This window comes from Puma concolor, chromosome B2, assembly GCF_028749965.1.
Source record: "Puma concolor isolate L17-30 chromosome B2, mPumCon1.1.hap2, whole genome shotgun sequence".
NCBI classification, from domain to species: domain Eukaryota; kingdom Metazoa; phylum Chordata; class Mammalia; order Carnivora; family Felidae; genus Puma; species Puma concolor.
In genome coordinates, this window is record NC_141671.1 from 31,085,510 (window position 1) to 31,108,949 (window position 23,440).

Sequence of the window (23,440 nt, forward strand, 5' to 3'; positions counted from 1 at the left end):
GGACATCAGTGACAATTATGTCCTTGAGCTAGTGCTCAAAGAGGTCCTGGTGGCTGCTGTAAAGTGTAGGACCTGGCCTTAGCAGGGCTCTTCTGCCACATCCAGTTGGTCCAGCACGGAGCTAACAAACAGGGAGGGGACCACAACTGCATCTCAAAGGGAGTAGCAAAGGATTGGCGTCCTTGTGTCGTTTTGGTCCTGGCTACAAACTTGAGAGGACATGCCTTTAAAGTTGTCATGGACTCCGTTCAAGCATGAACAGTAGGCTCCTTGGACCAGGTAGAGGAGTTCCACCATTGTCAAACTTGGCTAGGCCTGCTAAGAGTGTATTGAGGTCTGCAGCTGCTTGGAAATTAAAAGGCTTTTTACTGGATAGTCTGACAGCCCTACGCTAGCCTGGAGTAAGTTTTGTTCTCTCTGAACTCTTATTCACATGTAAAATGCTTTTGGGGTGCCTGGGTGGCTCAGGCGGTTAAAGGTCAGGATCTCAGTTTGTGAGCTCAAGCCCCAAATAGTGGAACTCTGGCGAGGACAACCGGGAACCTGCTTGGGATTCTCTCTCCCTCTCTGCCCATCCCCAACTCGCACGCATAGGCCCTCACTCTAAAAAAAAAAAAAAAAAAAAAAAAAAATGCTCCTGCATGAAAATGTTCCCTGTAAAGGGCTGTCGCTGTCAACAGGCTCATTTTAGTGTTGTGCTACATGAACAGTAAACCATGGTAGTGCCCATCTCCCAGGGAAAGGTTAAAAGTGGTCTTACACAGCTAGGTTCCTAGAAATTCTTAATTTTAAACAAGTTCAGAGAAGACAATGTACTGTTTTCATTTTTGAGAGGGCGTGTGTGAGTGGGGGAGGGGCAGAGAGCAAGGGGGAACAGTTTCTGAAGCAGAGAGCCAGATGGGGGCTCAAAACTCCTGAACCCTGAGATCATGACCGGAGCCGGAGTCAGACACCCCTGAAGTACTTAGGCTATTTAAGGAAGACAATTTAGAGACCAAAGAGCCAGGAAAATCTGACTTTTATTTCTTAAATACTGTGAAGGAAGATGGGGGAAATGGTCCCCTGATGAGGGAGGGCCACAAGAGCTAGGGATCATCAGCAAAGGCCTGGTGGGCATTAGGGAAGCGCTGGGGGCTGTAGTTGGGGTCTTCCTGCAGTCGCTTTTGTATATCAGCCCGGAGCTAGAGAGAGAGAGCAAGCAGGTCGGAGGGGCAGCGGCCAGGCCCCTAGGATCCCAGCAAGCACGCAAGGCCATCCCTTAGAAGCTAACACTTCCCCACCAGCCACACTGTCAGCCCAATATGGTATCGCCGAGCCTTCCCAGATGCCACTAGGGAAAAACTCTTTAAAAAAATCACATGGTAGCCCCAGACTGACCAGTTCATCTCTGAAAGGATCAGAAAAGAGGGGCCCTAGCCCAACCCCTCCCACTAGACCATCCCTATCCTGCTTCAAGGTGGGGGCACCTGCTGCCTGTAGCTCTCCTGAACCTCTGGTGCCTCCAGGTCCCGGCTCAGGCTCTCGGGGCTCGTCAGGGGCCGAGCTCCGGCTGCCTTAGCTGCCCGGCTCACGGCCTCTGAGAGAAGCAGCTGGGGGCCCTCACCCTGCATCGTCTGGGGGACAGGGGGTCGGGAGGGAAAAGAGGATCAACGTCAGATCCAGTGCCACCACCCAGCTCACCCTTTCCAGGAGTCAACCACTGAGTTCCTATGCTAGTGGAGAGAAGGGGACTAGTCCAGGTGGTTTTGACAGCAGAGATACCTTCCTAGTTTTATTCGGCTCTGGCCGAAACATGGCATTTGAGTGTGCTGGACTCGCTCTTCAAAATAAGAGGGGCAGGATGAGTCAGGCCAGCCAGCACTCTGAGCTGGCTAGTCCACAAGAGGAAGCCCACCTTAAGGAAAATAGGCCCTAGTCACATTCCTAGCCACCAGGCAGCTGAGGGAGGACAGGACTGCTGGCAAATGCTAACGTGAAGGTGTGCTGCAGCGACCGTGAGCAAGTCAATCCCCGGGAAGGTGTCCTCAGCCATTAAATGACGGGACTAAACTAGGAAGAATTCCTTCTGACTCTGAGTAATTGGATTCTAAACACGACAGGGGAATTTGGATAAAGAGAGATCCTCAGGGAAGAAGCAGACCAACCTTGCGTCTCTTGGCAGGCATACCACTGAGGTAGGCATCGCTCAGGGGAGGCTGCGGCTTCACCTTCCGCTGGCTCTGAATGTCCTGCTGGATAATCGGAACCCACTCCTGGGGATGAAAAGGGGATGAGTAACTGGCACAACTTTCAGCTGCCTTGGCCCACCGGCCCACCTCCCGACACTTACTGGGGGGACTGCGGCCGCCCAAGGTTCTGTCTCAACTGAAGCTCCATCCTGTTCGTCACGGGAGCCGCCGCCCTCAGGAGCAGGAGGCGGACCTCGGGACATGGCCTCTTCTGCTGTTGTTCCAGGGGCTGGGGAAGCATTCTCCCGCTGGGAGCCAGACACGTGGGAAGACAAGGGCTTCAGCACACCCAGCTCCAGCCCTCCCGCCCCCGGTCCCCCACTCCACATCACCTGGCCCCTCAACTCTCCCTGGTACCTGAGGCTCAGGGGAAGTTCTCTCTGATCCCTGAACTTCCATTGGCTCCTCGGGAAGTGGCTATAAAATTGGAGAAGGAGAACACAGAAAGCTGTCTCAGGCCTCTCCAGTTCGCTCAAGTCCCCTGACCCCAGAGCCCATCTGGGTCCCTTACCTGGGGGGGATCACCAACCCTGCGAACATATCTGAGAATGGCATCAGGGCCTACGGGCATGTGCTCCAAAACCACCTGAAGCCTCAGTCCCATCATAGTGGTCAGCCAGCTCACCAAGGACGGGTTCACCCCACGAGACATGCGACGCTGAGGGCAAAAAGCAGCCTTAGAACACAGCATCTTCAACGAGCTCTTGAAAAGTGTCAAAGAGTAAAAGACGGCAGTTGGGGGAGAAAAAATAAAAACCGCAGGATACCAGAGAGAATGGAAACCCAAGGAAACAGAAGGCTGGGGCTCTGGGGCAGAGGTGGTGCTTACAATTCGGCCATTGATGACCGCGGCAAGCTCCATCTGCTGTCCCCCCAAGCAGTGCAGGTTGAGGGCCAGGCATTCAAACAGGCCCTGGTTACACAACTCAAGCAGGCGGGCCCCAAATCCACTGTCTGTGGGCAAGACACAAGGAGGAGATGCTGGCACCCGACAGCTCTGCACATCTAACACCCCCGCCCCCCGGCCCCCCGGCCCCGCTGCCCCTGACCTGTGCAGTGCAGCACATGAGCAGCGATGCTATTGAACTGCTCTTGGAGAAATTCCAGGTTTGTCCGGATGATGTCCACCCCTGGCTGAACCTGCACCAAAGACTGAGAAACAACACACACAAAGACCCTCCGAATCAGGAACCCTGGGAGACCAGGAACCGAAAGCGGTAGCAGGAACAGGAGCTACCCTGACGGGACCCAGGAGAAGAGGGAATGTGGAAGGGGTACTCACAAAACTCTCCCGCACATACTCTTCCAGCCCTGTGATCAACGTGTGGGTTGCCGTCTATGGGGGAAACAGCGCAAGTTTAGATCCAAGCCCCAGCCCTCAAGACACTGCCCTCCCCTCTACCTCCAGTAAGTCCAGGGCTTGAGCTGGAGCAATCATAGCTTTAGATGACAGATATACAGAGTCAGGAATAAATAACAGAAAGTGACGAGAAAGAGAGCTCTGAGGTCCAAGATCTTCATTTACCCGTATGTTACCAGGTGTGGGCTCTTGGCCACCCAGGTAGTGCTGGTGGAAAAAGGATCGCAGCTGGGGCTGGAGCCGCTGCAGTGGCTGGAAATGCCCATGAAGAAGCATCACCACATCCACCATGGAAAAGTTCTGGCACAGCAGAGAGAGTAGGGCCCCAAAGAATCCTAGAGACAGAGACAGAAGTCAGCAGCGGCCTCTACCACCTGGCCTGCCCACCCACCACAAGCCCATGGGCCTCATCACACCTCGGCAATACCCCTCAACAGAGACCACCGACCTATCCCTCCCTGTAGAAGGCCAAGGCACTCCCAATTTGCTCACCGAGGGCCCCATCAGCCCCAGGCTCAAAGATGTTGCTTGATCCACTGAGGCGCTGTATGAAAGCAGCAATACTTTCACTACTGCCAGCCCGAGCCCCCAGGGAGCCCAGCAGGGAGTTCAGCACGCCCTGCACCACGGAGGTAAAAAACTCCGGTGAAAGGCTCTCAAGACCCAGGCCTCCAGGACTCCCTGCACCACCAGAAGGGGACCCTGGTGGGGGCATGGTCTGCTGCTCTGGGGCCGGGGGTGGGGGTGGGGGTGGCGGGGGGGGCGGAGGGGCCGTCTGCGTCGCCTGGCAAAGAGAAGGAACAAACAACAGAACACAAGGTGAGCACGGAGACAAGGATGTAAAATGACACCAGAAAGGCACAAACCAAGAGGGCCGTGGAAGATGGAGAGCTGTAATCTGCTCTTTACTCCCCGAAGCACAATGCGCACACATAGTTACACAGCGGCAGGATGGGGCAGAGCACCGACCCTCTCTCCCTCTCGATGGGGTAGGTTACAAAGCAGCAACACCAATTACTTCGCTTTCACAGCCTCAATTTCCTCATCTCCAAATCGGGGCAGGGGTGGGTGGGAATCCGAGTCCACAAATTCCCAAGGCTCCCTCCCACCAACATGCCACCAGAGACTGTAGCCCAGCAGCAATACCACAGCAACAAGGCACCAGCGCCTGGCCGAGCCAACGGAAAGGAAGGGTGAGGTGATGAGCAAGGTAGGCACTTACCTGCAGAAAGTCGGTCATGCCCTGGAGAAAGGCAGGGACACCAGGCATCGCCACGGTGATGGTGGGAGAAGCCATGCCAGGCCCTCCGGCCCCTGGCCCCGCAGGACCCAGCAGGTTCCCTAGGAGCTGTGAGAACTGAAGATCGGCTGCTGAGGGTTGAGGGGGTGGAGGCTGGGCGGGCCCCCCGGGGGCAGGACCAGCTGTGGTTGCTGTGTTGGTGGTGCCTGCACTGGCTGAAGCAGTGGCAGGGGCTGGAGGTGGTGCCATTCCTGGGGTCCCCTGAGCTACAGAGGCCAAAAGAAAAAAAGATGAAATCCAGAGAAACGAGACCCCACAGCATTTCCATTCTGATCTTCCCAGCAGGAAAGCAAGAACGAAGGACCTATGAAGAGAACTGGGAAGCACCAGTAAGGAGATTAAGGAGCATCAGCAGGGCCGTGGGAGTGACTACAGCTGGAGACAGGGAAGAACGAGGACTCACCCACAAGAACGGGCTGCATAAGAAGCTGCCCCACGAGGCCGCTCACCATCTGGGCCAAAGAGGCATTGGTACCTAGTCCAGCGCCCTGCTGAAGGGAGAACAAAGGGGGCTTTCAGTCCTGCCCTTTTCATTCCCCACCACAGGATTCTCTCCCCGAACTTCCCCACCAGAACCCCTCCACCCTTACTCACTAGAGTACCCGAGATTGGGGGCCCCCCAGGATGGGAAGGCCGAGCCTGTGGAGGGGTGGGCCGAGCAATCACCACCCGGGTCGGAGCTGTCGGGAAACCCGGCACCTGCTGTCCTGTGGATGGCAGAGGGGAGAGGGCTGAAGGCTGGGCCCCTGACTGCCAGCCAACGGCACCCACCACCGTGGACCGTGCCCGCCTCCCAAACTTCCCCTTCCAGGTCATTACCTGCGGCCGCGGAGGCAACAGCTGCCACCATGGCCTGATGAGTGATCTGGTGGGCGACGGCGTGCATGAACTCAGGGGGCAGGGAGGGCAGCTGGATGAGGGTGGAGCCTGGGGGGCGGGTCTGATGTAACCTTGAACCTGGACCCCCTTCAGCCCACCCATTCGGCCCTACCCCTTCTCTACCCAGAGCTCTGCCTGCTCTGATGCCCTCACTCTTACCCAGGGTTTGGCCATGACCAGGGGGTCCTAGGGGGCCAGTGGGAGCACTCGGAACTCCACCGGGCTGTGTGCCAGAATCTGGGCAAGGAGACAGAGAGAGTAGCCCTGAGACAGGCGGGGCCAAAGCCTAACTATATCCTCCTGAGACTGGCGTCCTTCAGGCCGCTACTCCCCCCACCAAAAAGCCTGCCTCTCCCTCCATCTAGACAGGAAGGCGGCACTCCCTTCACCATGCAAACAAAACTGCAAGGACAAGCAGTCACTCCTGCCCCTCCCCACGCATGCCAACTAAAAGTTTCTAGTCTGGTTAACCCTGCTACCTCCATCAGCCCTGACTTCTCCCTTCCCCACCCTCCCTCTCTCACACCTTGCTACAGACCCCCCTCCCAAGCCACGTTGCTCTTCTCTACCAACAACCAATCCTAACTCACCTTGGATGTTCATGTGCATCATGACTACAGGTTCCACGCTCTGGTGGGAAATCCGGATGACCCTTGGGTGGCTGGTGGTCGGGGGGGGAGCCGGCCCTGGTGGGGGAACACCCTCAGTTGAGGACTCGACAGTGGTAGAAGTGGGAGCCAGGGATGAGGCCTGCCCAGGACCAGGGGGAGCTGCCTCCGCATTAGAAGTCGGGGGGGGCCGAGTCCCATTCCCCGTCATGGTCACGGTGGTTCCCACGTTGATCTGGAGGAGACAGATGAATGACACGGAAGTGAGTAAAATAAGAGCCTAACCCACGGCACTCCGTGATATACTTCCGAAGTCTCCCCCATTCTCCGTCACTACGTATTTCTAAAGTCCCTACCTCTTCTCACTACTGTCAAACCCGGTAGCTACCCTGGGTCATGCCACCACCAGCCATGCAGTCTCCCTCACACCAGGCTCCTCCCCTCTGACCCACCTGGATGGGAATGGCTGCCTGCTGGAGCACCATGGGGGTGGTGTAGTGAGACATGGGCCGGACCACATGCAGGTGTCGTGGGGGCGCACAGGCCAGGTTGCAGCGCAGGTCAGACAGCGCCACAAAAGTGTTGCCCAGCAGCCGTAGGCTCTCCCCCACCAAGTTGATCAAGCGCTGGTCCTCTTCGCGGCCCTCTTGCTATATCCCCAGGGTCAAGCACAGAAAGGCCAAAAATATTAGGCTGGGACAAACGTCAATAACAAAAGCAGTAACACCTTTGAATGACACCACGTTCTCTACACCCCCAGGCATAGCCTCAGAAGCTTCCAAGTAGACCCAACCTCTATAAATAAATTCTACTTCGTGCACACGGAAAGTTTCCTATTACAACAAACCCTACAGCAAATCAGTACGGCATCATCTGCTAAATTTCCTTACTCTGCCTAAGTTTCCTAATTAACCCAAGGTACGAAAAGGTACAAAAACAGTAGGTATCACAGAGATGATGACCCTCCCTATAAACAAGGAAAACATCACTTATGAGTCTACAGAGGAATCATCCTGTTGCAGACAATGTCTTTTTCTGGGGAAAGGATTAGCTGTATTTCGGCCTATTCCATTTGGGACAAATGGGGGTGAGGGGGTAGGCGGGGCTCACGTTGTTGTTGTAGTCCGTGGTGGCGGCAGCGCCCAGAACCTCATAGTAGCGCTGCAGGAAGGGCTGGAGGCGGCTCTCAAGCCGCTGTAGCTCCTGGAGCACTTCAACATACTCCGCAGGGGAAGGATGGCTGTGGGCAACCCCGAGAGGCAGTGAGCCAAGGCTCTCCTCAGACCCCCAACCTCAAAGTTGACACAGACTACACCTGCCCTGTCTGTCCGCAGCCTCCCCGACCCCTGGCCCAATCCCCTCTGGGACGAGCAGAGCATCTGTGCTTTACCTGTACCCACGGGAAGACAAGAGAAAATACACTGCTTCTCCCTTTCCCACCACATGATCCTATATCTGTGATGACAAGAAACTAACTCTGAAGAAAGAGGCGTGGCCTGTGAGAACTCAAGAGAGAGAATCTTAATCAGGCTCAGGAAACACCATCTGGACTTTCTTGCCCCAGGGACAGCAGTGCTTCTGGCTCAGATGCCAACTCTAACCTCATCAGCCAGTCCAGAGCCTCTCCCTGTCCCCGCCCCCCCCCCCCCCCCACTAGCCCTACAGGAGAGACTGTCAAGCAGCCGTCTTCTCCCATCATACCCTTCTTGGCTCTCACACTTCACTTGGGATCCCCAAACCCCCTCCCAAAGGGTCCCTCTGTTTCTCACTTGGGTGCATTGGTCTCTGGGGCAGGTGTTGGGCCTGCTGGAGCTGGGCCGGAAGGGGTGAGCTCCGGGCTCTGGGCTGGGGCACGCTCCTCCACTTCTTCGGCCTCCATGGGCTCCCGAGGAGGCACTTCACTTTCAACTGGTTCTGATGTTTGAGAACTCAAGGCTACAGACTCCGGGGCCACGGTTGGCGTCTGTGGGGGTGGCTGACTGTGCTGTGCTTGGGGTCCCCCTCGACACTAAAGGGGAGGGATTCAGGATACCAAAGGCAGAATGAGACTGCTGCAGAGAATTACCCAGGACAAAGGAGACTGAGTGGAGAAGGAGCTCTAGCTGGGCTCCCTGAAGACAGGGCTTTGCATTGGCCTCTTTGATTCCCTAGCCACCAACGTAAAACTTAAATAAGATGCACAACAAATAGCTGTTGTACTTGTGAATTACTAGCAAAATACAGAAAGTATGGTTCACTAAATCCCCACAAAAAAAGAAAGAAAGGTCACAAGCTACAACCACAACACAAACTAATGGAAATAGTATCAACTATAGCAATTTAGAAACTAAAAAAGCACGAACTGCTTCTATAATTGAAAGAAGCAGCCGTGAGAATTATCTGACAAGTTTGAAACAAACTTCCCAGATACCAGGCACCCAGAGAATTGGCAGGAACAAGATAGGCTGACAAAGATACTTTTTCCTGCCCCGAAGACTGAAGACTGCAGAGAAGAGACCAGATTAGACAGGGACAATCCAACTGATATGGCCAGTCATGCCTTCACCACCATGCCTTCACCACCACTAGCCTTCACCACCAGGCCAGTCATGCCTTCACCACCAGAGGGGTAAAGGAGAATGAAGAGACAGACAGACCCTAGCCAGCCTTGTCCACTGACCTCCATCCGGGAAAGTAAGGTCTGTATATCTCTGATCATGTGCTGAGCCATCACCAGCCGTACTCGGGGCTCACTCTACGACAAGAGAGAGAAAATCAGGGTACACCTGAGATGAAGCCATGAACTCTACCACCCACTGAACCAGGTCCCAGCCATCTCCTTGGCCAGGTTCAACCCCCACCTCATGGCCTCCTTCTCCCAGATCCCCTTCCCTGACCCTCCCAGGCCCGTGATACCTGAATCGGGGCCTGTTCCATGTTGATGTGAACATCCACAGCAGAGCCGTCACTCTGAGAAAAGGGTAAGGGAAGTTGCTCTGGGAGAAGCCAAATACTAAGGCCCCCACACCTTCAACTCATTCTCTAGAGCCCCACTCTTTTTCTCAAAGACTGAGGTCATATCAGACCTCAGGGCCCTGGAAACCCAATCTAAAGACCAAGATACCTGTCTTATAAGCTCTCTGCCATTACCACAACCAAACCACCCTTCCCACAAAAACCATCCTATGTGGAACACAAGCTTACAGGAAGATTGAAGGTTCCAACCATGACATAGCTGTTGGCATTCCGGTCATGAACAGAGGCCCCAGGCCCCCGAGTACCAGGCGGGGGTCCCCCACCATGGGTGGCTGAGGCAGACCCTATCCCAGAAGATGCCCCAGAAGGCAGCTGCGTCTGAGGAGGAGCCCGTTCCACCAGGTGAATAACCTTTCCCCCAACATCTGCAGGAAAAAAAAAAAAGATACAAACCAAAGCATTATATGATCAGGTAAGCTCAAGGCCTCAGTTCATCCCTCTAGACAGCTGCCTCAACCTCTAAACTGCCTCCCCCAAACTCTTACTGTATTCCTGGAGCTTCTTATCATCCTGCAGAACTCGTCCCTGATAGATGAGCCGTTGTTTCTCAGAGGGAATGCTGACAGAGGCAGCGATGTGCTCCTTAAATTCCTTTACATTCATCTGCAAGGTAACAGAAATAAAAAACTATCATCTAATGTAGGAAAGGGAAAGGACAGAAGGCGGACAACTGACTTTTGGGCATGAGGGGTAAAAATCACCCAATCATAAAATCACTACCCATTTGTCTTGATTGTGAGGTAATTATTGTGCAAAGCCCCAAACTAAGACGTGTTAACACCTGTCAAAACAGACAATAAATGTTAACAAAGTTCAGGTTATATGCCCAGAAAAAAATCACATGGCTGGATACAGAAAAGCTAACTGACCTTCACTTCTCTCCCTGGCTCCCAAAGGAATGTGTGTCTAAAGATACCAATGACCCCTCCCCAAACACAAAATGATACAACTCTGCAATCTCCAAAATAAACGCAATGATAAGGAAGCTGGGGTGGAAAAATCAAGCCAGAAAACTAAGTACAAAAAGAGAAAAGAGCAAACACTTTCCTAACTGGACAACATACTCTTGGGACGTACCAGAATGTTTACATACATCTAATCACAAAAGTCTACATGGTCTTCTTGTATGTGTTTTAAAAACTACAGACCTCATGATTTTCTCTCCAAGTATTAGAGGAATTAATGGCATAAACAGCTGTGTCTGTGGCATTACAATCAAGACTCAAATTATGCCACAAATACTAGAAAATCCACTCAATAGCCTATTAGGGCTCTACCTGCACTATGGGCTCTGATTTCCAGCCTTTAAAAACAGAGTACAGACTTGACCAATTTTTGCTTTTAAGACTTGTGTTTTGGATCTCCATTCTGTTTCCCTTCCCAAAAGCAAGAGCTAGGTCTGTCCCTTTGGGCTGGGGTTCCCTCATGATGATGGCATAGATTTCCCCCTTCCTCCATATTTCCCTCTGCATGAGTTCTATCACAGTGGAAAAAGGCAGAATGAAATCTGCCTCATCCATACCTTCCCACTCAACAAGCAACACCAGAAAGTATCCTGTCTAGAACATGAACAAAGGAACCGATGAAAGAAGATTTGAGGACGCCCCCGCAAAAAAACCAGGCTCTTCTCTCAGAATAAGGGGACTACAAGAGGAAGGGTGAATGGGGGTCTTCCAGAAATACTGGGGTCTCACCTGGGCCCCCACAATAAAGGTCCGAGTCTGAGAGTCCAAGGTCTTCACCAGCACCTCCAGGCTGTCAGGCTCCTCCATACTGGTAGTGGTACTGGTAGTATCACTGGGCTCCATGGCCGACAGCTCTCTAAGGAAGAATGGAGGGAGGGAGGCCTGCTGTCGCCCAAAGCAGATTTTATACACCCGGAAGCCTTCCCAGCCTGAGTCTCCGCCCTAATACCTAAAGAGTTTCTCCCACACAAGCACACACACACACACACCCGCCCCCATCCCCCTTCTGATTCCGGGGCACAGGGAGAGAAACACAAAGGGCAGAAGATCGACGGCACAGAGAGCTGGAAGACGGGGAGATGGGAGGGGCTCCACAGTGCCAATCACAATAAGGGAAGGCCACTCAGGCTAGGAAGCAGGAAAGATAAGGAGACCAGTGTCATCATCAGTCGCGATACGACAAAGGCCCCAAAGTTCGGCAAACCCTGGGGGACACGCGAGAGCTGGGGGGGGGGGGGTCGCGCCAGACTCCGCGGAGACAGTGGTTTCGCGCACGCGCGCCACGCCCATCGAACCCGCCTAAGTCACGACAGACCCGAGATGACGGACACTCACGGGGGGCCAGACTGGCTAGCTGACTGCCCCCCTCTTCCACCTTCCCTCGACGCTCCAGCAGAGCGCCGGAACCAACACACACCAAACACACCCCCCCACACACACCCCCACACACACTACCACCACCCCGGACTCCGCCCCCGACTTCCCCAAGGTACCGTCACTTCCGGTCTCCCCCAACTTGCCACCGATGGCCACTTCCGTTTCCCCGATAGTATTTGGGGATCGCAAGGCGGTACTTCCGGCTCCCCCAGGTCCCCAAGATTTACTTTTGTGGGGCACGATGAGGAAGTTCGCGGCCCCCAACAGTGAGTTCCTTGGGGCGAGACGGGCCGGGGCCGGCCTGGATGGGAGGGAGCCGAGCACCCCGAGGAGCCTCGGCCACCGTCGCCCGGGGGACCGTACTGCGCCTGCGTGCGTCGCTCTACGCATGCGTACACTCTTAGGCACCGCCCACCCCCGCTGACGCTGTTCATTTCTTCTGTGCACGCGCTTGAGCTGTGGGAGGTTGAGGTGGCTACTATAAATGCCTGAAAAAAATTACTAGATGAGACTCTACGCCTCGAGAAGCTTTGGACAGTTGTATGCAACTTGGAGTTTGGGGACTAGGGATTGCGCCTCATCAATCCATGTTATTAAAGTCGTGGCCGGCAGAGAATTTAAGGCGGCACTGTCCTGGCCTCCTAAAATTCTGTCTTGTCACTCTGGCCCTCGAGGCTCTACTCCTTCGGCGCCTCCGGAAGTCATCTTTTCCTTAGACGGTTGGAGGTGGTTCGCGAGCTGGGCGTGCCGTCGCGTCGTTGGGGCTGACCTCGGTTCTGCTCGGTGGGCGTTTGGCGGGCTGTGGGCGCCATGTTCCTCGCCGGCGATGTGTGGCCAGGGGGACGCGCCATGTTTTGGAGAAACTAGGATTTACTGTTTTTTAGGACTTTCGTCAAAAAGGGGACCTCAGAGTTTGGGAATTAGGAGCAAGTGGACTCAGATTGGACCGAAACACAAGAATCTGACCCTGGGGTTTTGAAGGGGGTGTTGAAGGGCTTCCGCAAGCCCCGGGTCCGCGGGCAGGCGGGACGGTGTTCGCTGCCTAAGCCCTCCAGCCCACCCGCTGCCCTCGGGCCAGGGCCTTGGCCCCCTGGCGCTGCAACTTTCCCAGCCAGGCCGGTTGCTGCCGGTGTGCCTGCCTGCGGTGTCCATAGCCTTTCTGGGATTCGTAGTTTCTACCCAGGTCCCAAGGACCATTTCAGTTAAGAGTTCTAATAAACACCTGTTTAGAGAGCTCTTGGTTTGTGTCAGCCACTTTACTAAGGGTTTTGCGTACTGTCCTTAAAAGCCTTTCAACACCTAGGATAGTTACTACTTACAATTTATAGATGAATATACGTAGGCGAAAGTAAGTGGCAGAACTGACAAATCCAGACCTACCAGACCCCGGGTAGAGCACTTCTACCAATAAGTTGTTGTATTTAACATGTATTTGTTTTTTATGATAAGAAGTAACAAACATTACCTGTAAATAGTAATAATGAGCCCTCATATACCCATCACCCAAATTTTGTTCTTTTAATTAAATCGCAAGCGCATAGCAACCTCACTTCTCAGAACAAATTTTTTGGCAGTCTGTGGGTTATACATAATCTATTAAGGAAGCCATCTTTCATTGCATTAACTGCTCCACCCACTTGGCTCTCCTTACTATTATTTGAGAACCTAAAAACCACCAGAAACTAGTAAGTGCTTTTACAAGCATTAGTTATAGCGAATATTTACTTTGGACTTAACTATGTGCAGGCCTTTGTTAAGGACTTTATGTGCATTGTCTCTTTTAATCCTAGCAGGTTGATGATTTGGTCATTTTACAAATAAAAAACAGACATAGAGATTCATAAAATTGTCCAAGATCTAACAAATAGTGGAGTTAGGGTTTGCACCCTCTCTGTCTAACATCAGTACCTATCCTCTAACCGTTACATTATGTAGCCTCTTGTAGTAATAAATGTTGAGCAAATAGACTCATGTCCGTGAACTTTCTCAGGGGTGTACATATTGTTTCCCCAATTATAAGCTTCAGAGGGAAAGTTTTCCATCCACCAGGCCCCAGCGCCTATTTCATACCTGTTCTAAAGAACTTACCAGGTTGTATTGCAATGATTTTTGTTTACAGAGCTAGTTTTCCTTTTACTGCTTCAAGGCCAGGGACTATGTAATTCATTTTTATGTCCCTAGGGCTTAGCTGACAAACAGCTGGGACTCAAAACAGTTTGCTAAGTGAATGAACGAATCAGTCCACCTCTCTTCAGTGCTGCACAACACAGCAGAAACCCAGCTCAGATATAAGTTGAAAGGCCATAGGCTTCTACTTAAGAGGGCTCAGCTTTCCTAATTCTTGAGAGACCCTTGGACATGTCAGGGTGTATTCTGGAGTACCGGCATCTAGAAGAGGGGGAGGAAGGCCCAAACACTGTAAGTAATCCAGGCTTGGGTTGGAAAACAAGGTTGAAGTTACTCATTAGCAGGTGAAAGGGTCAAGGGTCAAGGCAAGGGGGCTGGAAGCCGAGTGGACTGAGTAACTAGCAGGGGGAGAGAGCAGTTAAGGCACCGCCACTTCACGAAGAGCACCAGCTCCCTCCTGCCTGAAGATGTTCTACCAAATATGGGCAGCTCTATTCTACCTCTATGGTATTCTCCTTAACTCCATCTACCAGTGCCCTGAGTTCAGTCAACTGACAACTCAGGGAGTGGATGGGAAAGAGGTATGGACTGCGAATGGGGGGAGCTTATGGTGGGGGCTCTGAAGGATTTGGGTGGGTGGCCTTGAGTGACCGGAAGCCACACTGGGAAAGGGAGAAAGGGCGTGTGTGTTTGTGACAATGAATGCAAGAACAAGTAAAAAAAAATAGTAGTATGGCCATCAATGTGGAGACATGGTAGAATTGGGGGCGGGTGGTTACTCAAGGTGATTGAGAGGAGACAAAGGAAAACTCACTTAATGGCTCCCTGTCATAACCCAAACCTTAGCTGGAAAAAAACAGCCACCACTCCACTCCTAAGTCTTGCTGTCTTAAGAGTGATGATGAAGAGGTTGAATGGATCTTGTAGTGGGGACCCACCCTTTTCTGATCCCCTCCCCCCCACCTGGTTCTCTGCAGTTCCCAGAGCCACACCTGGGCCGGTGGTACTTTATCGCAGGGGCAGCTCCCACCAAGGAGGAATTGGCGACTTTTGACCCTGTGGACAACATTGTTTTCAACATGGCTTCAGGCTCTGCCCCCACACAGCTCCAGCTTCGTGCTACCATCCGCACGTGAGTGGTGAGGAGGCAGAGGCACCAGTAGGTGCAGTCTCTGTTCAAAATATGAGCACCCACCCACAAAGAACTCGGCTCTTTGGGGTATCTGCTATTCTTGGCCCACTGAGTCAACAGTTCTATTAGTTTCCTTCTGAAGAGAGATGGGCCTAACCAACCATACCTTGGTAGCTTGATACTACCAAGGGGATCCAGGCTTCAAAAAGAAGTAAGATAAATAGAGGTTGGTATTGTGTGGTTGGGGTGCCACTCAGCCCTTCCTCCTTGTCACCACTTCTGCAGGAAAAATGGGCTCTGTGTGCCCCGGAAATGGATCTACCACCTGACTGAGGGGAGCACAGATCTCAGAACTGAAGGTTGGTTCTCTCCAGCCCTCATGCTCCCCAAGTCCCCTGGGCTTGCTTGGTTTTGCATCTCTGCCCTGACACTCTCCCCACCTCCCCGCCCCAAACAGGGCGCCCAGACATGAAGACCAAGCTCTTCTCCAGCTCATGCCCGGGTGGAATCATGCTGAAAGAGTCAGGCCAGGGTTATCAGCGCTTCCTCCTCTACAGTGAGTGGAGATGCCAGGCAGGAAGGGTTGGAGGAAACACTTGGAGGGCAGGAGCCTCTCACTCTGGGTCCTATGGTATCATCCCAGGAAGGGCTGGGTGCCTCCATGAGGTCCTCACCAGGGTGGTGCTAAGAAGCAGGGACTTTGATAGGCCTGCCTGGTTCTGCCTTGCTCTTCCAGATCGCTCACCACACCCTCCTGAGAAGTGTGTGGAGGAATTTCAGTCCCTGACCTCCTGTTTGGACTCCAAAGCCTTCTTACTGACTCCCAGGAATCAAGGTGAGGGGGTAAAGTCCCACAGAAGAGGACTAGGACTCACCAAGTCTTCTGTGCCAGATGAAAGGGACTCAAGTGATGTCACCAGAGGACATGGCCAAAGGCTGACATCATTAGAATGGCGGTGTTGACACCTCCGTTTGTGTCATAGGCTGTGATGGCATCAGAAGGATGTGGCCAAGAGCTATGATGTCACCCAAGGGAGCCAGGATGGGCTCTGGGCTACTCAAAAGAGAGGTTTCAGAGTTTGTGGTGTATAAATGGGGCAGAGGGGCAGAGATGTAGGGGGAGAGGCCTCAGAGACCCCTTCTTAGATGTGGGGAAAAGCAGGAATGCATTCTCCTCTACCCTGTTACCACCAGTGTTGCCTTTCTTCCTGGATTTCCTTCCTTTTCATCCTCTTTTCTCCCTCCTCCCACCAGAGGCCTGTGCGCTGTCCAGTGACTGACCTGTGGCTTCATCTGTGCCCCAGATGGATATGGTGGGAGCTGCAGTTGTGCTGCAGGGAGAAGCTGGAGACTCCCAGCTCCCTTTCAAGAGTAATAAAGATGGTTTTTCAATCCTCATCTCATTTTGGGTTTGTCTCCAGACACCAATCCCACTACCTCCATTTCAGTACTCCCCCTGGGTCTTCTGCCACCTAAACCCCCAGCTGGACGGCGTCAGGAAGGACACTGAGTGGCGGTATGTCTCACTTTGTAGTGATATATTTAGGATTTGGTGTGACACAGTTATTTATTGCTGAGTGTGCAAACCCCTAACCCCAGAGTGGAGACTGCAAGCTCCAATGCTTCCCCATACTGCCTGTCTGAGCTGCCAGTCCCACTGAACTGGCCCTCCTTCCAATACTGCCTGCACCATTCCCACTTCCCCTGGCTCCTGAGAACACCCAGACCCTCCCTGCAGGCTCCCTGTCACCTGGGGTCCCTATCCACACCCCCTAATCCACCCACAGAACAGTCCCATTCTCCTCTAGATGGCTCAGATCCCAAGATCTAAGGGGATCCCTTGGGGCTCCAACCACCCTCTAACCCTAGTCAGAGGTCTGTCTGTCCTGCCTCTGGTCTCCTCCAGCCCTGGGTAGTTTTGAAAGGTAAAGAGGACCCTTTAGTCTTTATTTGTCACCACCACACTTTTTTTTTTCTTTTAAAAAGTAGAGGTGGAAAGAAAAAAAACGAAAGTGGGGGAAACGTAAAAGCAAAAAGTAACAACAGCTGGTGAATTCAAGGGCAATATCCCCATTGTCCATAAACAGATACCCTAAACAGCTCTATTCTCCCCTGTGTGTGAAGGGGGGGCCCTGTGCCCTCATACCCTGGGGTTTATTCCCCATCCCTGAGGTCCCTGTGCTTACAATCTGGGTCATGACCCCCGCTCTCCTCCTAAAGGCCACACTATCTTCACCCTTGCTCCCACCCCACTCAGGGTGGGGGCACTACGGTCACCCCCTATCCCGCAGTCACAGCCCCTTTCCCGGATCTCCCCTCCACTCCTCACCCTCCCTCTCCAACTTCTCACCCTCCAAGTCAGTGGCCTCCTCATCCCCACTGGGCTCCCGGAGGCTGACAGCCAGCACTAGGGCCTGTAGGAGACCAAAGAGGCAGGCAAAGTGCAGGGGGTGAGCAGTAAGTAGGCTCAACACAGCATGGAGCCCATGCAGGGCAGCCAGGAAGCACAGCAGCCCATGCAGCCAGAGGCCCACGGGTCCACGCAGGCCCAACGCGTCCAAAGCTGCCCTCAGAGGCCTTGAGCACAGCCCCAGCAGTGCTGAGGCCAGCAGCTCCAGCAGGTGCAGAGTCAAGTTGGTTGAGATCTGCAGACACTCCTCTGGGCCCCCCAGGTACTGCAAGGGAGCCCCTGCTCCCCCATCTGGATCCCCCCGTAGCCAGCCCAGCAGTTTCTGATGCTGCCCTGGCTTCTCCACTGGGGCTTCAGGCCTGGTGGGGCTCAGTCCCCCTTCAGGGGACACTCCAGATCTCCTGGTGCCACTTGAGTCCACAGGATCCCGTCCAAGTTTGGGAATGGTCCCTCCAGTCTCCAGTCTCCCAGACTCTTGAGTGTTAGAGATAGTCTTGTCCCACTTGAGGGAATCCATTCTTTTGCTTCCCAGTTGCTCATCTTGGGACTCCCTGCTTGGCTGTGGAGCAGCCCCACAGCTCCTCCGTACCCCTGGGTCTTTGGCCTTGGGAGGCCCCACATCTCCCATGGTTTCTGGGGCACTATCCCAGTCACTCCCTGAATTCTCAGAGGAGCTGTCCACTGGTCTGGGTTCTGGGGCAGGCAGGTCAGGTTTCATTGGTTTCCGGCGGCCCCAGGGGCGAGGTAGCCAGCCACTAAGTCGTCGCAGGAACATGGCTGGGATGTGTAATGAGCCCCCAAATTCTCCGGCTGCTTCCTAGCACTGCTTAGATTCTCAGGTTTAGGGGCTGAGTGTCTCCTCAAAAGCCAGGATCTGTTCAAGCTCAGAAGAACTGTTATCTTTTTGGTGATTCCTACTCTGAAATCAGAAGTGGCTCCACACTTTCCTGAATGGTCGTGCAGCTTCAAGTGTGACAAGCAGCTTGTTTCCTTTTCAGTTCTGAGGTAAAGAAGAGAGGCACATCCCAATTCATTCACCACCACCCCCCCCACCACCCCACCACACAAGATTCAGAACAAGAATCTCAGGATCTGACAAGGCCTGGGTCACCCCCACGGTGACCTCCCTGCGTTTCCGGGTTTCCTTTCCTGCAGGCAGCACCCCAAGTTTCACTCACCAAGGCCACGCCCCAAGGTGCCCCAGAAACTGGGGAGGCGGTGCTCCATCCAAGAAGGAAGGAAGGTGGCCCTGGGTTCTCAGCTGCTCCCAATCTGGAGAGTCCTGAACTGCTGACCTAAGGGAGCTCAAGAATAGGCAGTCTCCTATTGGGGGGTTAGGAGAGAGGTGTTGAGCAAATTCCACTCCGCAGCGTTCTTCCTTTGATTTAGAGACCTATGAATCCTACAAAGCGGCCCGACCGGGACCCGAGCACGCAGCTGAGACGCGGCCTCCGCAAGGTCAGGCCAGAAATATCTTGGGAGATCCTCGTCTCGAGGCCAAGAGCGGGCCTGCCTGGGGATCCAGGCGTCCGGGCGCTGTGCGCTGCGACCCCTCCCGGGCCCGGCGTCGGGGCCGCGGCCTCACCAAGCCTTCTGGAGCCGCAGAGCCCGGAAGCAGCTGCACCGGGGCTGGAGGGACAGACGGGGGCGGAGCCCGAAGCTCGCGGGGCGGACCCTGCGGATCCACCGCCCCCCGCGCCCCCGCGCCTTTAGTACGCGCCACTCCGCAGGGCGCGAGTGGAGATCAGGCAGGGCCAGGGCCTGAGTGTAAACCTAGCCCCCCATTTTCGTCGCCCACAGGTGCTCCCCTAAACTCGCCCGCTCCCTTTAGTCTCCTGCCCTTTGGTTCTTCCCTGCAACACCCCCCACCACCACCACTCCTTCTCATGTCCAGGACTTCATGGAAGGGTTTTCCGAAAAAGAAAGGTGCTTTTCTGGGACTCGTGTAGCTCTTCCCTGCCGTTCTACGCAGATTTTACTTCCTGGATCTGACAACAGTGAGCTCTCCATGTGCCTGGCACCTGGCATGAGCAGCGGGAAGGAGGGGGAAGAGGGAGGGAAAGACAAGTGCAGACAAACAGAATGTGCTGCTTGCCCTCAGTTTTCAGATAGTAAAATGAAGAACCTTGACTTAAAGGTTACATTTGGGAGGCCAGAGTTCTGGCTCTAGGTTAGCTAACATAGTAGAGGATGTATATTCCTAGGCCCTCCCACCCATTGGCCTCTTCCTGCAAGATCCTACCTACTCTCATGACCTCTGTCAGCCTTCCCAGGTTTCCCCTAACACCATGCATTTTATATTGATCACATAGCCACCTCCTCCTCTATGAGCAATTAGAAGGTTGGGAATTTTTTTTTATTACTCTTCTTAGCACGTAGTATACGAACTTGTTTAAAATCAGTGATTGAATAAAAACAATGATTGAATTGGCTAGAGTAGTCAGGAGATCCTTCCTGGGGTAGGTGAGACTTGCATAGAACTTGGGCCATTCCTGGTTCAGGGGATTCAAAGAATAGGTGGGGCATTCCAGGCAGGAGCTAGGACGTGGAAGCAAACCAGACTGGCAAGGAGGTGACCCTATTATGCCACCTGGCTGAGGTGGGACTTGCGTGTGGCCCCTAGCCTTGTTTGGTTTTCCCACAATAGCTTCCAGAAAAGTGAATAAAACACAAAAGAGGGAGAAGATTGATTTATTTTTCAATGCTCAGCCCCTCTCTCCCAAAGGCAGAGCCCACTAAACAAAACCTGAGGATCTAGAAACTGGGCAGACCCCAGGAAGTAAAAGCCAAAGTGCGTATGTCCAAGTTCAGACTTAGCAATAGACCATGATCAGACCTTACCAAGGTCACAACTCAAGGTTCATGTATGTCCTTAGGTCCCGCTCCCAGGCCCTGTCCTTCTCCTTCTGCTTTCTTTCCTCCCTGCGGCTCAGTGTGGTCACCCGAGGGGTTCTCTCCCTCCCAGCCACAGCCCGAGTATCCCGAGCCAGGAAGTGTGTGACTCGGGGTTGGGGCACTGATCTGTAGCCTAGTCCTTCTTGGTCCCTCTTGAGGACAGTGGGGATGGGGTTGGTGCGGCCCTCACCCCGGGGTCCCAGCCCCATTCCAGGCTCCCAGCCTCCCCTCAGCAGCAGCTTGAAGCCTGGGCTGGAGGTGGGCACCCCAAGGGGCAGGTTGGGGGACCTGAGATCGCGGGACAGTGACAGCAGGTGAGCAGTGGATGTACAATGGTTAGAGTCTTGGAAGTGGGCATCGCAGGTCTCACAGTACCGGGGGGAGGGTGATTGTGACCTGCAGAGAAAAAAGAGAAAGAGTTGAGGGCAGAGGAAGGGTTGAGGCCTTAGAGGGGGGTGGCAAGGTGGGAAGTCCTTCTAGTCTTTCTGTTAAAAAACAAACTGCCTTCCAATCCACTTAGCAATGAGGGACCCAGAAGGGAACAGCTAGGAGAAGAAATAGCAACCAGGCTTCACAAGCTCTTGGTTAAGCATAATTATTTATAAGGCACTTATTATACGGGAAGCATCATTCTAGTACTTTACATATATTGGTCCATTAAATCCTAACAACCCTACAACAAAAGCGATCTTATTGCCCCCATTTCTCAGATAAAGAAAATGAGGGACATAAAAATTAGATTAATTGCCCAAGTAAGTAGTCAGAATTTGGACCCAGGGAGATCATGTTCATTGCTACTCTACTACACTGCCTTATCAGCCTACACTGGGGGATCGGGGAGAGAACCCTTCAGCTCTGTTCTGGACCCTCTGGTATAGAGGGGCTAGGAAAGACAGACACACTGAAAGAGGCATGGGCTAAGGCTTCCCCTCACCGGTTCTCTGGACTCCTTGTCTCTCCATGGCTCTCTCTGACCATGCGGGCCACCTCAGGGAAGCCTGCTTCTTCAGCCAGCTGAGCAGCATCCTTGCCACCCAGCTCACAGACCCCTACCCAGGCAGCTCCACGGCCCAGGAGATAGCGCACAGCAGCTCCCTGGCCTGCTCGAGCAGCACACATCAAGGGGGTCCACCAGAAGGCATCCCGAGCATTGATGTTGCCCCCAGCTCCCCCTGCCTCACGGGGATCCAACAGCCTTCTTAGTTCTGCTAGGTCACCCTCTTGGGCTGCCCTTAGTATCCACTGGGTCATTTTGTCCTCCGCCTCAAGGGATCTCCTTTGTCCATGTCCTCCTGAGGTTCCTGCAGCAGCTTCCCTCATTATTCTTCTCTTCTTCCTCTTTCTCTTACTGGCAGGTTCAGGCTGAGATCTCTGGGATTCAGGGGCACTGCTTTCATCGCCAATCAGGGCCTCATAGAACGCCCGGGCTGCAGCCCCATCCAGGGTGGGCTCCAGCTCTTCAGGCTGTGACTGCTGCTGCCCATCTTTCCAGAGGTCACTGGCACTGGTGGCCGGGGTGAAGGTGATGAGGGAGGGCCTGGACATGGCTCTTGGGTAAACTGGGAGGATGAGACTAGACAAAGGCTGAGACAAGCAAGCCAATCGCTTCGTGGCTCTGCATTGATCAGAGCCACCTCCGGAGACCTGCTGGGATGAGGAAAAATACCCTTAAAGTCAAAAAACCCTCTCACTCCCTAAGTGAGCCCACAACCTAGGACTCTGCAGGGACTAAGGACCATAGGTCATGTGGAAAAACAGAACCCTACAATAACAGCCCATGCCCCTTACTAAAGGTTAATTTAACAAAGACTCAGTGAGAGTTGCCACCAACCCCATCGTCAACAACAATAAATAAAAACAGCTTCTATCTAAAACTATTTGACCACCAGTTAAGACATACCATTAAGGAAACAATCAGCCTGGCCCTTTAAATCTTCCTTGATCCTATGGTCGGGGTATTCTTCCCAAACAAGAACAGACTTTAACACTTCTACGGAAGCAAGAAGCTGATTTAAGGGAGAAACTCCAGTCTTGGTAGTCTCCGCACGGCAAATAGCACTACTTTAAGCAAAGGAGCTGACGATCAAATAGCCACACGACCCCTAACACGCATGCGGGACTGGAAAAAAACAACAAAACAACACAAAACATTACTTGAGGACGCAGGCCTGTGCTAAGCGCCAGGTTCAGCTTCCCCACCCTGGGACCTTTTCCAGAGCATCCGCTCAAAATGCCACGTGCTTAAGTAGCGCGAGGACAGTCTGTCGGTTGGGGTCCTACTTTTACATAACGCCCCCACAATGCCTCTTGCCTCCCTGAACGTGGCCCCCCTCTCCGAGCTCATTTTTTGGAACTGGGAAACCACTCTCTGAGTTAAGAAAGGCTCTGAGTTGGCGGAAGGAAACCTGTGGAATGCACAGAAGCTGTGAAATGAAATAACATCACCCTGCCCCTCACCATTATTCTGACCAGGGTTCGAAGGTCATACTTAGTGCCCGCAGCATAAGGCCCCTTTCAAGCCCTAAGAGGAAATGGAGAAGTGCAAGGGGACGAGCAACAGAATGGCTGGCGCCACCTCAGGTTAGAGCACGGGGCCGTCCCGGTTCTCACATCGCTCACCTCAGCCGAGCCCACCCTACCGAAGTCCCTCAGCAGGGAGCCCGGCCTCACCTCCCGCCCGAGGAGACCAGACCCCGGGGTGAAACACAAAGTTCCCCACCCCCCCCTCACCGCGAAGCCTCCAGTGGCGGGCCTAACTCGGGCGAGGGGCTCGATAGGCAATAAGGACCGGCCGGTTAGCCGGGGATGAGGTCAGTCCCCTGAGTAGGAGGGGAGCGCCTGGGACACAACCTCGCTGCGTGAGGGGAGCTGCAGGAAACCAACCAGCCAGCCAGCCTCGTTCACTTCCCCGCCCCCTCACGGCCCCTCAGTCGCGGGATCCTACGACTATATTTCCCAGGCTCCCCGGCCCAGAACGGGTACTGGACTTCCGCTTCCGGTGGCACCCCGCTGCGCTCGCCCCCGAGCGTCTGGCTCAGGGGCCTCGCGACACAAGGGTCGTGCGTGGGTCATTCTGGGATTCGTAGTTCACCTCTCCCTCGCTTCGCCAGTTTCTTTTTACCGGGGACTCCATCTCCCGGCGTT

The 23,440-nt window shown here is 53.7% G+C and overlaps 4 protein-coding genes across 31 annotated transcripts; 1 reads left to right on the plus strand and 3 right to left on the minus strand.

The window, feature by feature from the left end:
- Positions 1–1,001: 1,001 nt before the first annotated feature.
- Positions 1,002–12,102, minus strand: BAG6 (BAG cochaperone 6). 20 transcript variants are annotated; one of them, XM_086705811.1, is made up of 26 exons: positions 11,849–12,102; positions 11,085–11,211; positions 9,876–9,993; positions 9,559–9,755; positions 9,271–9,324; positions 9,035–9,109; positions 8,145–8,383; positions 7,486–7,615; positions 6,828–7,025; positions 6,358–6,610; positions 5,927–6,004; positions 5,708–5,815; positions 5,483–5,595; positions 5,292–5,376; positions 4,811–5,094; positions 4,081–4,372; positions 3,754–3,923; positions 3,511–3,564; positions 3,278–3,380; positions 3,058–3,182; positions 2,740–2,886; positions 2,586–2,645; positions 2,330–2,476; positions 2,145–2,252; positions 1,467–1,613; positions 1,002–1,181 (listed from the first exon to the last, which is right to left on the minus strand). In XM_086705811.1, exons 2-26 carry the CDS (start codon positions 11,196–11,198, stop codon positions 1,086–1,088), a joined length of 3,495 nt encoding a protein of 1,164 aa, XP_086561937.1. In that variant the 5' UTR covers positions 11,199–11,211; positions 11,849–12,102; the 3' UTR covers positions 1,002–1,085. The 20 variants fall into 20 exon arrangements, with proteins under 20 accessions (XP_086561937.1, XP_086561934.1, XP_086561935.1 ...); XM_086705808.1 differs by having other exon boundaries at positions 5,292–5,379; XM_086705809.1 differs by lacking the exon at positions 11,849–12,102 and adding an exon at positions 11,691–11,838 and having other exon boundaries at positions 5,292–5,379.
- A 389-nt stretch (positions 12,103–12,491) lies between these two features.
- Positions 12,492–16,389, plus strand: APOM (apolipoprotein M). 3 transcript variants are annotated; one of them, XM_086705891.1, is made up of 6 exons: positions 12,492–12,515; positions 14,837–14,991; positions 15,277–15,350; positions 15,449–15,547; positions 15,728–15,826; positions 16,246–16,389. In XM_086705891.1, the coding sequence occupies exons 2-6, from the start codon at positions 14,939–14,941 to the stop codon at positions 16,269–16,271; spliced, it is 351 nt and encodes a 116-aa protein (XP_086562017.1). In that variant the 5' UTR covers positions 12,492–12,515; positions 14,837–14,938; the 3' UTR covers positions 16,272–16,389. The 3 variants fall into 3 exon arrangements, with proteins under 3 accessions (XP_086562017.1, XP_086562015.1, XP_025773069.1); XM_025917284.2 differs by lacking the exon at positions 12,492–12,515 and adding an exon at positions 14,156–14,440; XM_086705889.1 differs by lacking the exons at positions 12,492–12,515; positions 15,449–15,547 and adding an exon at positions 13,953–14,440.
- A 125-nt stretch (positions 16,390–16,514) lies between these two features.
- CB2H6orf47 (chromosome B2 C6orf47 homolog) lies at positions 16,515–19,055 on the minus strand. Its single transcript, XM_025917333.2, has 2 exons — positions 18,580–19,055; positions 16,515–18,401 (listed from the first exon to the last, which is right to left on the minus strand). Exon 2 carries the CDS (start codon positions 18,174–18,176, stop codon positions 17,283–17,285), a length of 894 nt encoding a protein of 297 aa, XP_025773118.1. The 5' UTR covers positions 18,177–18,401; positions 18,580–19,055; the 3' UTR covers positions 16,515–17,282.
- Positions 19,056–20,076: 1,021 nt separating this feature from the next.
- Positions 20,077–23,292, minus strand: GPANK1 (G-patch domain and ankyrin repeats 1). 7 transcript variants are annotated; one of them, XM_086705871.1, is made up of 4 exons: positions 23,147–23,292; positions 22,197–22,415; positions 21,231–21,943; positions 20,077–20,692 (listed from the first exon to the last, which is right to left on the minus strand). In XM_086705871.1, exons 2-4 carry the CDS (start codon positions 22,197–22,199, stop codon positions 20,248–20,250), a joined length of 1,161 nt encoding a protein of 386 aa, XP_086561997.1. In that variant the 5' UTR covers positions 22,200–22,415; positions 23,147–23,292; the 3' UTR covers positions 20,077–20,247. The 7 variants fall into 7 exon arrangements, with proteins under 7 accessions (XP_086561997.1, XP_086561999.1, XP_025772993.1 ...); XM_086705873.1 differs by having other exon boundaries at positions 21,231–21,940; positions 23,027–23,267; XM_025917208.2 differs by having other exon boundaries at positions 23,027–23,266.
- Between the last annotated feature and the right edge of the window lie 148 nt (positions 23,293–23,440).